Here is a 12,770-nt window from a genome sequence, read left to right on the forward strand (position 1 = left end):
TTTTTTAAGTGACGACTTAGGTATATAAATAGCATGTTTGTAGTAAATATTTCTTTTATCAACAATATTTATAGTGACAGGATGAGGATATGGTTGACGAAATTTTACAATGAGGGTTCTTCACATCCCCAGTTCTACTGCACCACCAACGACTACAGGTTGTCCAAAAATAATATAAAATACTAGTTAAATAATTTATCACCGTTTGTTTAACTGAGATGCTTTAATACATTTCTCAATTAAATAAATATGATTTTTTTGATTCTTGCTAATTTAGGACGAAAATTAATAACGTAAGTTCATCTACATGTAACGCATTTTAAAGCTTTTACTTTAGATAATACATATTTATTACTTAATCGATTAAATGAATATATACTTTTAAAGGATCACAAGAGAAAATGAAAGGAGAATATTTAATGTTTGATGAAACTAAGAATAAAAAACACATCAATATTACTCAATCACAAATAAATACCGGTTTAAATTTAAAGTTATCGATAATACAACATTCGGAATAGGAAAAGATAGAATTTTGTTAAGCTATGACAAATTTACAAACAAGAAATAACCTTCTAGATAACTAGTTTTTGCATTGTGACCCAATACCTTAAGATCTTAAAATAGTTACTTTTTTGGATTAAAATTTTCTTCTTTATTAATTTATTAATAAATAATTTATTTAGTACATAATTTGTTTTAGATTAATCCTGTAGATAATAGACTCTTAACAGACTCTTGATCAGTGGCTTGTTATTACGCGATAAAAATCTATACTTGAGATGAAAATATAATTTAATTTAATGATCTGATTTATTTAATGATAAAACATTGCCATATAGTATTACAATCTCTGGATTTTCAAATTTTGTAACAGGTAACAATTTAAAGGTTGAGTTCGCTTATCTGAATATCTTACAATATACAATTGCAGATAGAGAAGCTAAGTAATAATTTTTTGGAATTTTAATGACATTCGGAATTATATGAAAATATAGTATTAACAATAAAAATAGTATAAATATTAAATTCAAAGTTACATGCTGCGCCGCTGCGTTCGAAGATGCATCTTCTTTCACGTGATTGAATATTAGGAGGTTGAAAAAAAATAATAATATCACAATAAGCGGAATCAAAAATTCTGATAATGACGACTGCGGTTTAATTAGTATTGTCCACATTCATTCAAATATTAATTTATCAATTAATAATTATCGCTTTATTAAAAAAAAAATTGGTCAATATAGAATAATATGTACTGCAATTGTAATTAATCTCAGTTTATGTTGAGACAACTAAAATCAAGAAATTATAATCTGTTTATTACTCGCTATTGAATTATTGGTATCGAAGGAGTTTGATTTTAATTTTCTATTCCTTTTAATTTATCTCTTTTTTTTAAAAATTTCCCTTTTCTTTTCTTTTTTTCTTTTTTTCTTCTTTTTTAGGTTTGTCTCTTGACTTTCCTTAAAATTATTTTAAAAATATTTGTAGTTCAACAAGGTGAAAGTACTAGGGAGAACGAGCACGTACAATTACCGAATGAGCACGAAATTATTTTCACCGACTTGAATCGGCATCATTTAAGGAAAGATATTGGAATAGAATTATTATTGATCTTTGATTCTATTTTAGGTATTGTGTTACATGTACAATTGCAGCAACATTGAAAATGTGTGTAACTTTTTTATATTTTTTTAAAAAAACTTTTAATTTTTGGTGAAAAAAAAACGAGATTTTTTAATATTTTTGAGGAAAATTTATGCGTGAAACGGTTACAAGACAAATAATATGATTAAATCAACCATTTTTTTATGATAAGGAAAAATTTACAACGTCAGTTAGTTGCGTGGAATTAAAACGTCGAGCGGACAATTAAAAAATGAAAGACTTTATACATAAGTGGTAATAGCCGAGAAAACTATTATATTAAATTAGTTAGATTTTTGATTTCTTTCTTAATATTAAGACGTGAACAATAAATATTTTGAATTCCATTTATAAAAATTAATTACAAATTATTTTTATGTCATCATAAATCTTTATTATTTAAAAGTAAAACAAATTAAACGATTATAAATTTACTTTATATGTTTAAAATACTTTAATTTTTTTTTTTTTTTTTTGCATAAAAAATATGATTATTACATTCATGCTTTATTTAGGATGATAATTTCCGAATTTTTATGACGACTAACTTAACTTTCATCACAAGAATCATAAAAAAAAGAACATGTGTCAAGAAAAAAAAAAAAAAAATATTAATAAATTTAAAAATTACTGAAATAAGATTTCAATATGTTCTATTTTTAATTACTTTCTTTCATATGATGTAAAAGAATTTAAAGGATGAACGAATCCTATTACAATTAAATTACATGACTAATGTCGTAACGTTTAGGATGAAAGATTCGAGTATTAAAATTTCCTAAATTTATATAATCAATTTCGTAAAGTTTAGGATGAAAGATTTGGGTATTAAATTTCCTATGATAATAAAATTTATATAATCAGAAAAAAATTTTCTCGAATAATAAAAAAACTATAAAAAAGAAAGCTTCCTCAGTAAAAAAATGAAATCAAATTAAAAGTTTTCTTGAATATAATGAGTAAAGCTTCAAAGCAAAAATCCATTCACTCTCGTAAACTTTCGAAATCTAGGTGTAAAATTCCCAACGCCTTTATTATTTTTTTCGAATGAATTTTACAACAAATATTATCGAACAAAAAAGACCAAGAGAACAATAGTCATGAAGTCGGCTAAATCCGCCTGGAAGGCTGGAACTCTATGTCGGCACAAGAAAAGGTCCTATATTATTGCCAATACGAACATCTAAGAAGAAGTAGAGTAAATTGCAACCCATACAATGAAATTATATTCATTCTAAACGAGAACGGAGACGATCAATATAATAAACTCATCCTAAACGAGAACATAGACGATCGATGTAATAAACTTTTTGACGAAATAATTAACCCAGAGATGATTTCGTCTTAAAGCAATATTGTGATATAAGCATCATTGAATGAAACCTATATTAGTATGGAGAAAGTAAAGTAATTACTAAAACCGTTATAATTTTTTAAGATTTAATTAAGCATAAATAAGTTCAAATTAAAGTTTAAATAAGGTTAAAGAAGTTAAAAATTATTTTAAAGTAAGATTAAAATAAGTTTTAAAGTAAGTTATAAATTAGTTTAAAGTATAAATAAGTTGTTTCTTGTTTAAAAGAATCTTAACGTCAAAGTTTGCTTAAATTTCAATTTATTGATATAGAGACTTATAAAATTACTTTTGAAAAAAACCCACTTCATATTATAATAGTCAAAAAATATTTTTGGAAGAAACTGAAGAAGATTTTGATATGAACTTTCTGAGTTAGTAATATATAAATTTAATGAAAAAACAAGTGATGAAAATAAAGAAGAATTTGGTATGTATGAAAACTAAAAAGTCCTCCACCTTTATTAACGGCTGTTGAAGATGTAAACGAACTTGCATATACTGTAGACTTAGGCCAACCATGAATACAAATCTTTTACCATGTATTCTAATTGATTATTTAGATAGTAAATTGCAAACTTATAGTCAAACTAGACTAAAATTCAAAAAAAAGAAGCAACAATTGACCTTTTAAATTGTTGTTGAGTCAATATCATTAGTATCAAATTCAAATGCAGAAAATTCTATTCAAGCTATTTCTATTAAACTTTCAGGTACCCTTTAACCAGTGCGCGTACCAATATATTTGATATCATAAGTAGTAATTATAAATAAAAATGAGCCGCCAACAAAAAAGCCAAGACAAGCACGTTGTGAAACTAAATCCAAAGAAAAAAGGCTTTTAGAACCATTAGTGACTTGTTCTGAGTATTTAAATAATAAACAAATAGAAGAAGTAGAGAAGTATTAGGAAATGAATGGGATAAGGATCAAATTTTATCAATAAATATCTCGTCATAGATGTAATAAAATAATAACCATGAATAATTTTATATTTAATTGTTATAATACCTTAAATAAATTTAGTTTTTAATAGAAGGAGTCTTTAAAGTTTCATTATATTTTTTTACTTCCCCTAAATGTCACCGGTCACGTTGGGGTTAAAATTGTGTGTTACTAATACAATACATTAATGATGATCACGTAAATCACAACGCTTCGGAGTTCGGACGCAGTTTATATGTATGGAAATATGATCGCTTAAAATAGAAATTTTTATTATGTATGCCCTCGCATTACTGGTTTGACAATACTATTTTATTTATATTATATTTTATTTAATAATCCTTTTATTATGCAGCCAAATAGGATCATGTTGTTTTTAACATATTGATATTTTTTAGATAAATTATTATATCTTTGATATTTTTGACGCATTACGTCATATAGATTATTATACAGTTTACTATGCTTTTCATATGGAACATGGACTTGGACGTCTGCATAATGACACAATTATTAGATAGGGGGGTTAAAATATCATCCGAACTGCTTTGCAGTTCGGATGATATTTTAACCCCCCTACCCAATAACTACTATTTATTCGTTATTTGAAGAAAAAAAAATTCTCTGAGAAAATTCGTTCGTCTAAATTACTTATTATTGCACTCGCAGTTTATAATAAGCCAAAAAATTTTAACAATGCACAAATAATTATTTTTCTTTCCTTTAAATTCTTTAAATTATATATTTGTATATAATTTACGTTCGGTTACATCATAATGTAGTTCAAAAAAGAAATCATCCGCTTGATAATGTAATCTGAGAAATGAGAGGACAAGTCCTCATGACATGTTGCATATAAGGATTACAAATAAAACGACCTTTAAGTAATACAGATTAGATAAATGTTTATTCTTGTCAAAAACGGAGTTGTTATCGTTAATATCTTTCATTCACAAGTTAACCCACACAAATATGGTACCAACAGGCAACTCAAATCAACAATCGCGAAACCTTGCGAACCCTTTTCTATTTTTATGATTCCGGTGGAGTTGGTAACATTATTTATTCTTTAATCCCATATTTTGAACCCTAGTTCCACGCGCATAAATGAAACCGCATATACGAGATTACAATAGTTTGTTTGTGGCATTTGTAACTATTTTTCCCGGTAATCCATTTTTGCTCATAGCAAAATTTCGTCCTAAAACACAGATAATCTAATACATTTATACGGCCACAGAATTTTTCTTTAAGGATCTAACCCGATTTAGGCAGAATTATAATAGGAATTAACCAGATTAAGCAGTACATTGTAAAATCTCTGTAGACAGTTTTACAATTGCCTGACGATCAGAAAGTAAGAGAAACTCTGTATACGTCCTTTAAAAAAAGAATTTAAGATTATCTCATTATAGCACTTTTGTCTTTAAATAGTAAGCACATTTTTGCATATTATATGTATAATCTTAAATAAAGAAAAAATTATGACTATATCAGTTCATTGATTACTGCGGATGATTGAAAGGCTAAACAAATTTTTGTCAAAAAAAAAATGAAATTATATAAAATGAAATAAATAAAAATAAAAATAAATCAACATAACTATATAAATCATAGTATCATACTCCACATTTCCAACTTACTTTTAATGGCAATTTGGTTGAGTTCTTGTTTGTTGCCAGATAAAAATGCTGTTGTCACCCTACAAGAATCAAAAAGCGAGAAGATATACCTTCTCTGTTGCTTTTATTAATTATCCTTCTTTATTAAATATTTTATCTTATTTGGTACGAAAATTTAGAATTTTACAGTTGCTCTAACTATGAAAAGTTTTAGAATAAATTGCTAAATTACGTATTACTAAATTTCAATTTCTTTAAAGTGTAACTACTCTATTAATTACTATAATAAACTACTAAAATTAATATTTCTAAATAACTTCTAACATTTCTACCCTGATTCTTCTATCTTAGAAACACATATTACACGAGTCATGTGTTCTATATTACATGACTATCGACCATGCTTATTACACCTTGCTCAGGCGATCATAACCTTACTAATACTATTTATGTCAGAAGTGTATAGGTTATAACCTTTGATGATCACCTGAGTGGGGTGTATTACTTATAATGTACTCGTGACCCTTTTTTAATTATACACAAAATTTTACGCTCCTTTGTTAATACCTCAATTAAAAAAAAGTCACGAGTACATCACTGCTACTTTATAAGTTTTGATAAGTCCAGTCATTGTTGGTCCAATTGACCACAGACTAACGTGTCAAAAAATACACGCACAAACTTCTTTTCGCGCACGCAACGAATAGTACCTAAAAGACTTTATTATAAATGGAATTCTTTATGTTCTGGAAAAAAAAAAATATAAAAAGCGCCCTGTTTTTTATGCTTGTCTTTATTTCAAATTGATTTAAAAAAATATATCTTTTTTTATATTATGAAGTCTTCCTTATAAATCTCCGAAAAAATCCTGTCGATTTGAATTCATTTTTATTCCAATACTACCCAAAAAACAATTTAAAAAAAAAAAATTTTCTGAACGATAAATAATTTTATGAAATAAAAAAAAAGTAATTATTAAGCTTCTTTTGTATATGATAAATATATTGAGGTTTAGAATATTATCTAAGGTCTTCTCCCCTTTCCACTATCTTTCAAAAATAAAGCATATAATTTATTTAAATTAAGAAACAAATTGTTTTTTTTATTCTTAAATTTATTCAAACTTATTTCAATAGAAAAAGATTATATTAAAATTATTTTCTCACCTTCATTGGTTATTTAATATAATCCTTTTATAACTTAACTCTGTTATACTTCATTCAATTTATTGTCATGAACATGAATGCTGCGGCTGCTATGCAACCTATTACGCAAAGTAGCATACAAATGAATGAACGTAAATTTTTTCATTATGCACCAAATTATGATAAGTTTTATCTTATAACCTGTCACCTTATTTTACAAGGTTCTGACTCCTTTGATGATTACAATTATGATCATGGATTCTTTTATAATATTATTAATCCTACAGCAAATTATTATGTCACATGCAAAATATTTTCACATTCTTTGATCGTTAATATATTGAACAAAAAAATACATGGATTAGATATTGACACAAATAATGCGGAACGAAAAGAATTATTAACTTTAAACCAAAAATTGGATTTGGAACAAGACTTGAAACAAATTCTTCCTTTTCATCTTACACAAAATCATATTCCTAATAGAGATATGACCGATCGAAACTTAAATTCTTCTTACGGATATAATACACAAACAATTTCAATAACTGATAGTCAAACTAGTTTTGATAATAATTTTTCTCAACAAACTGGAGTCGGATATTATACTAATGATGTCACTAATTCACGGCAACAAGTTAATTTCAATAATATACCACAACACATTCCCAAAATATCAGGCTGTAGTGGAAATACAAATTCATTTGGTGGAAATATTGGGAATAATGTAATGACAATGCAAGCGAATTTGATTACTGATAGTCAAAACAATGGTTTTGCTTTTTCAAGTTCAACATCTGCAGCGCCACAAAATAGTGCTTATCATATCACTAATTCACCACAACCAAATGATTTCAATAATATTATTATTCCACAACAGATTACTGATAGAGAAATGAGATTGAATCCTTATAGAAATACAAGTTCATTTCATGGAAATATCGTAAATAATACATTCACGATGCAATCTGCTTCGACAACAGATATTAATCGTCAAGATGTAAATAGAACTAGAGACTCTACTTACATACAGAAACAAGTTGACATCAATGATAATTATGGGGACACAGATTCACATAATAGAAATATTGGGAATAATGTAATGACAACGCAAGCTAATGGCTTAACATACGATCACCCAGATATAAATGATATTCATCACCAAGTTACTCAACAACAACAACAAGTTGATGCCAATAATAATTATAGGGACACAGATTCACATAATAGAAATACTGGAAATAATGTAACGACAACGCAAGCTAATGGCTTGACATACGATCACCCAGATCTAAATGATATTCATCCCCAAGTTACTCAACCACAACAAGTTGACATCAACAATAATTATGGGAATACTGGAAACAATGTAGCGACAACGCAAGCTAATGATATGATATGCGATCACCAGTATATAAATGATATTAACCAAGTTACTCAACAATAGCAACAAGTTGATTCCAATCATATTCAATATCAACATTTTTTATTTCTGGATTAATATATGATGTTAATAATAAAAAAATAATTTATTTTAAGTTATGATGGAAAAAAATGTAAGATAAATTTAAACATGTATATATATATGAAAAGATAAATTACTTAAGTTTTTAAATTATTAAGAATTAGACAATCATGGTTCAATTACTAGGGAGTTTTTATTGTTTTTTAATTCTATGATTTTTAATTTATTGAGTATTAACTTTTATTATGAAATTAAGTTCATTAAAATTAAAATTTGGGTTTGTTTCTACAAACCATTTATAAAAAGAGCATTTTTTTCAGAACAATGTTTGTTATTCTGGCCCAGTAAATGCTTACATACTTAATAGCTGATATTAAAAAACCGAAGGAAATAGGAAATAGATATTTTTTAGAAATGTTTCCAATTTGAAAATGTAGTGAACTATAGGACGTACAGTAGGGGTGTACAATATTAACGTACAAACTGGCCCGAGTTTAGGAGTTATGCACTTGCACGTGATAGCGTTAACGTTAACTCCGGCCAGTTCGTACATTAATATCGTACACCCCCACTGTACATTAAGGAACCTCCATTAAGGAATCCCGTGAACTATATACACCGAAAATAACGTTCAATAATTGATATAGCAAATTTTTGAAAACGACAATAAAGAAAATTTACGTACTATTTGTGTCAAATATCATCTATGAATCTAAGTAACTAAAATAGTCTGTTTGTAATACATATCGTATTTGGCGGTAATTAAGCACCCCTTTTTTGCACTTAATGCCGGCCAAGATGCTCATAATTCTGGCCAAAACCTCCATAATTCCGGCCGGGGTGCTTATTTTTGGGGGTGCTTAATAACAGCAAAATACGGTATATATTTGCGATTTTGTTAAAAGTAATTGATTTTTCAGAATCTTACGCAGCTTACGTAAACTTAAAAAAGTTACACCCGTCCTGATGAAATGTTTTCTTGTCGGTTATGTTTTTTTGGTTACTAGATTTTCATTTTATATATTCGTTTTTTCGGTTATATCGTTATAGTTTCGTTTTTTGGTTATTTTTTGTTTATTCTTTACCTCCTTTATTTTTGCTTCATTCGGTTATATTCATTCGACCTTTTATTTTCGCTTTGTTTTGATTATATTTGGTTCAGGTTCATTAAATAACCTATGCATTTAATAAATTTATTATAATTTCCATTTTATAACTCTATCAATAAAAATCTCGTGTAAAAATTTTCACTGACAATGAAAATACAAATAAAGTAAAATTTTAATAAATTTACACTAAAAATGAATATAAAAATTCCGGAAGTACTGTATGTAAACAAAAAAACAAAACTAAGTTCATCACCAGTCATGTGATCTTGGAAGAAAATAATACGAACATCCGAGATATAATAATTTTTGTCACGATATACCTATGTCGCACCAATTACTAGCAAAGTTAAAAAGTGAGAGACTGAAAAGAAGTGTCATGATAATCGCGTTAAACTGATTATACAAATCTCATCTATATCTTCTAAATTCACTGCCTTATATATCTGTAAAATTAATGATAAATTATTTCATAATTTAAAATCCTAATATTTAAGAAAAAATAAAATATAGTTACCTAATATTGTAAATATGCTTTGGGATGTCTGGAAGAATAAAATTGCAATATAATTTATCAGAACAGCCTGATCACTGTAACACGCACTGGCACATAAATATCTATTATATAGAGCATGCGTCCTAAAACACTATATCACGTGATTTCTCGTCATCAGGTTTTCTTTACCTGTGGCCCTTTTCATTATTAGAATTGTGAATAAAAACAATACAGATATATCCGAAGGTTTCCAGCTTAACGATTTCCTTGATAATGACTGGTTCTATCATGCTGTGATATATTTCCTTTGAGATGCGACTTTAAGCTAGTCGATAGTTGAGGAATCTAAAACCATGTAACCATTGCAATCAAGAGATTGATTGATATTAATAGAATAACGTTTATTAAATCTGCGCCTATTTCAACATATAACTGCTTGTTCCACCATCTATTATGCGGCTTTTAGCATTTAATAAGCGTATAATTATAATATAAGCGTTTAATTTATACATCAAATTTTTTTATTACCTTTTTCTGTATTATCAAACAAGAAATTCACTTTTTAATAAATAAATTATGTAAAATTTCTTGTGTTATGTAATAGTCCAGATTTCTTAAAATAGTAAATATTTTATGATACACTAAATTATGCGAAATAATTTTTGCGTAACAAAATGGTCCTTTTATATAACACATGATCTGTGGGACTTATAAAAGAGATATTGCAATCATGCAATCATGTGATTATCGTGGCTACGTAAGCCTAATTACTCATTGAGTTGGTGGTTTATCTTATCATACAAAAAATTATTGATTTTATTTCTTTACGATTTGATATCATAATGTTGAAAATAATTAAATGGTATGTTAGAATGTTGGATGTACAAGTTACTTGTGATAATCTTATTCATAATTCTTAATTTTAATAAACTTAAAAAACATAATAAATTTAATAAAATTAAAAGAAACAATAAAAAGCCCTTAATTGAGTCTTAATTGACTAATTCTTAATTATTAAAAAACTTATCTATCTTCATGTATACATATTCATATTTATCTTACTTTTTTCTTCCCATATAACTTGGAATAAATTATTTTTTAATATTAACATAGGTTAGTCCTTCAGTTATGTTTATAAGTTCATTAATTTTAACGACTAAATGAGAAATAAAAATTAAACTTAAAAGCATACATATCAAACCGGTTTCATTGTTGATGATGTTGTATATGATTGTCACTTATATTCAGGTGATCACATGTCAAGTCATTAGCTTGCATTGTCGTTACAGTATTTCCATTATGAAAATCTGTGCCCCCATAATTAACTTGGTAAGTCTGGTGATCGCATGTTAAGCCATTAGCATGCGTTGTCGTTATATTATTCCCAATATTTCTATTGTTTGAATCTGTGTCCCCATAATTATTGTTGGGATCAACTCGCTGCCTAGTTCCATTTAGATCATTACCATAGTTTCGACTAATATCTGTTGTCAAAACAGATTGTGTATTATTCGCTAGTATACTTCCATGAAATGAATTTACATTTCTATAACAATTCAATCTCATTTCTCTATCAATAATTTGTTGTGGAATATTGTTGAAATCAATTTGTTGAGGTGAACCAGTGATATGATAAGTACTAACATTTTGTGGCGCTGCAGATGCCGAAAGGAGATTATTGGGTTGAAGAAAACTATTGGTTTGACTATTGGCGATTGAAACAGCTTGTGTTTTCATTACATTATTCCCGACATTTCCACAAAATGTATTTGTATTTTCATTACAGCGTAATCCATCAGGAACTTGTTGTGGAATATTAATGAAAACTTCTTGTCGTGGATTAATGACATTATTAGTAAAATATTCAACTCTAGTTTGTTAAGGAAAGTTATTATCAAAAGTAGGTTGACTATTAGTTACCGAAATTTTCTGTGCATTATGTCCGTAAGAAGAATTTAAGTTTCGATCAGAATTCATTCTTATTTCTCTATTAGAAATATGATTTTGTGTAAGGTGAAGAGGAAGAATTTGTTTCAAATCTCGTTCCAAATCCAATTTTTGATTCAAAGATAGTAATTCTTTTCGTTCCAAATTATTTACGCCAATATCCTTTCCGTATATTTTTTTGTTCAATATATTTGCGATTAAAGAATGTGAAAATATTTTGCATGTGACATAATAATTTTCTGTAGGATCAATATTATAAAAGAACCCATGATCATAATTGTGATTATCCAAGGAGACAGAACCATGTAAAATAATTTGGCAAGTTATATGATAGAATCTATCATCATTTGGTGCATAATGAAAAAATTCACATTCATTCATTTGTACGTTACTTTGCGTAGTAGGTTGAATTGGCACAACATTCGTATTCATAATGGCTTATAAACGCTGATAAGTTGAATGAAGTGTATATTCTTAGAGAGTAGGTTGGTTATAAAATGAATTATATTGAATAACAATAATGGTGAAAAATATTTTTCTCCCTCTACTAAAGTAAGCTATTTTATTTGCGAAATTTTTGCGAGAAAATAAATTTAAGAATAAAATTAATTTTGTAACCTTTTGTTTTTAAAAGATAGTGGAAAGGGGTATAAAACTATTTTTGAGAATATTACGTGAACTCGATCAATATATTTATACGAATGGATACTTTAAATAAATATCCTAAACTTCATTATTTCAATATAAAAGAAGCTTAAAAGACCTTCTTTTCTGGTTTTATTTCATAGAATGATACTATTTAATTTTATCGTTTAGAAATTTTTTTTAAAATGTCTTTTATAGTATTGTAAATTTGTAATAAAGTTTATTGTAAATTCGATATAAAAATTTTTAGTTTAATAAAAATACGAGCACAGATTTTTAGGTTTTTGGTTGTTTTTTTCGGATTCAATAGAAAGGGAGCAAAGTTAACTATTTTAAAATGATGCAGTATATATGCCTTATCTCTTGATATTTATACTTTGTTTATAAATTATAGT

The 12,770-nt window shown here is 27.1% G+C and overlaps 2 protein-coding genes across 2 annotated transcripts; one reads left to right on the forward strand and one right to left on the reverse strand.

Moving 5' to 3' along the window:
• Positions 1-6,804: 6,804 nt before the first annotated feature.
• Positions 6,805-8,163, forward strand: OCT59_010671 (uncharacterized protein; the record flags this gene model as incomplete). Its single annotated transcript, XM_025328126.2, has 1 exon — positions 6,805-8,163. The coding sequence occupies one exon, from the start codon at positions 6,805-6,807 to the stop codon at positions 8,161-8,163; it is 1,359 nt and encodes a 452-aa protein (XP_025168025.2).
• A 2,826-nt stretch (positions 8,164-10,989) lies between these two features.
• OCT59_010672 (uncharacterized protein) lies at positions 10,990-12,162 on the reverse strand (the record flags this gene model as incomplete). Its single annotated transcript, XM_066136056.1, has 2 exons — positions 10,990-11,612; positions 11,694-12,162. The coding sequence occupies 2 exons, from the start codon at positions 12,160-12,162 to the stop codon at positions 10,990-10,992; spliced, it is 1,092 nt and encodes a 363-aa protein (XP_066000729.1).
• Between the last annotated feature and the right edge of the window lie 608 nt (positions 12,163-12,770).

The sequence above is a fragment of the Rhizophagus irregularis genome, chromosome 19, assembly GCF_026210795.1.
Source record: "Rhizophagus irregularis chromosome 19, complete sequence".
Classification (NCBI taxonomy): Eukaryota; Fungi; Glomeromycota; class Glomeromycetes; order Glomerales; family Glomeraceae; genus Rhizophagus; species Rhizophagus irregularis.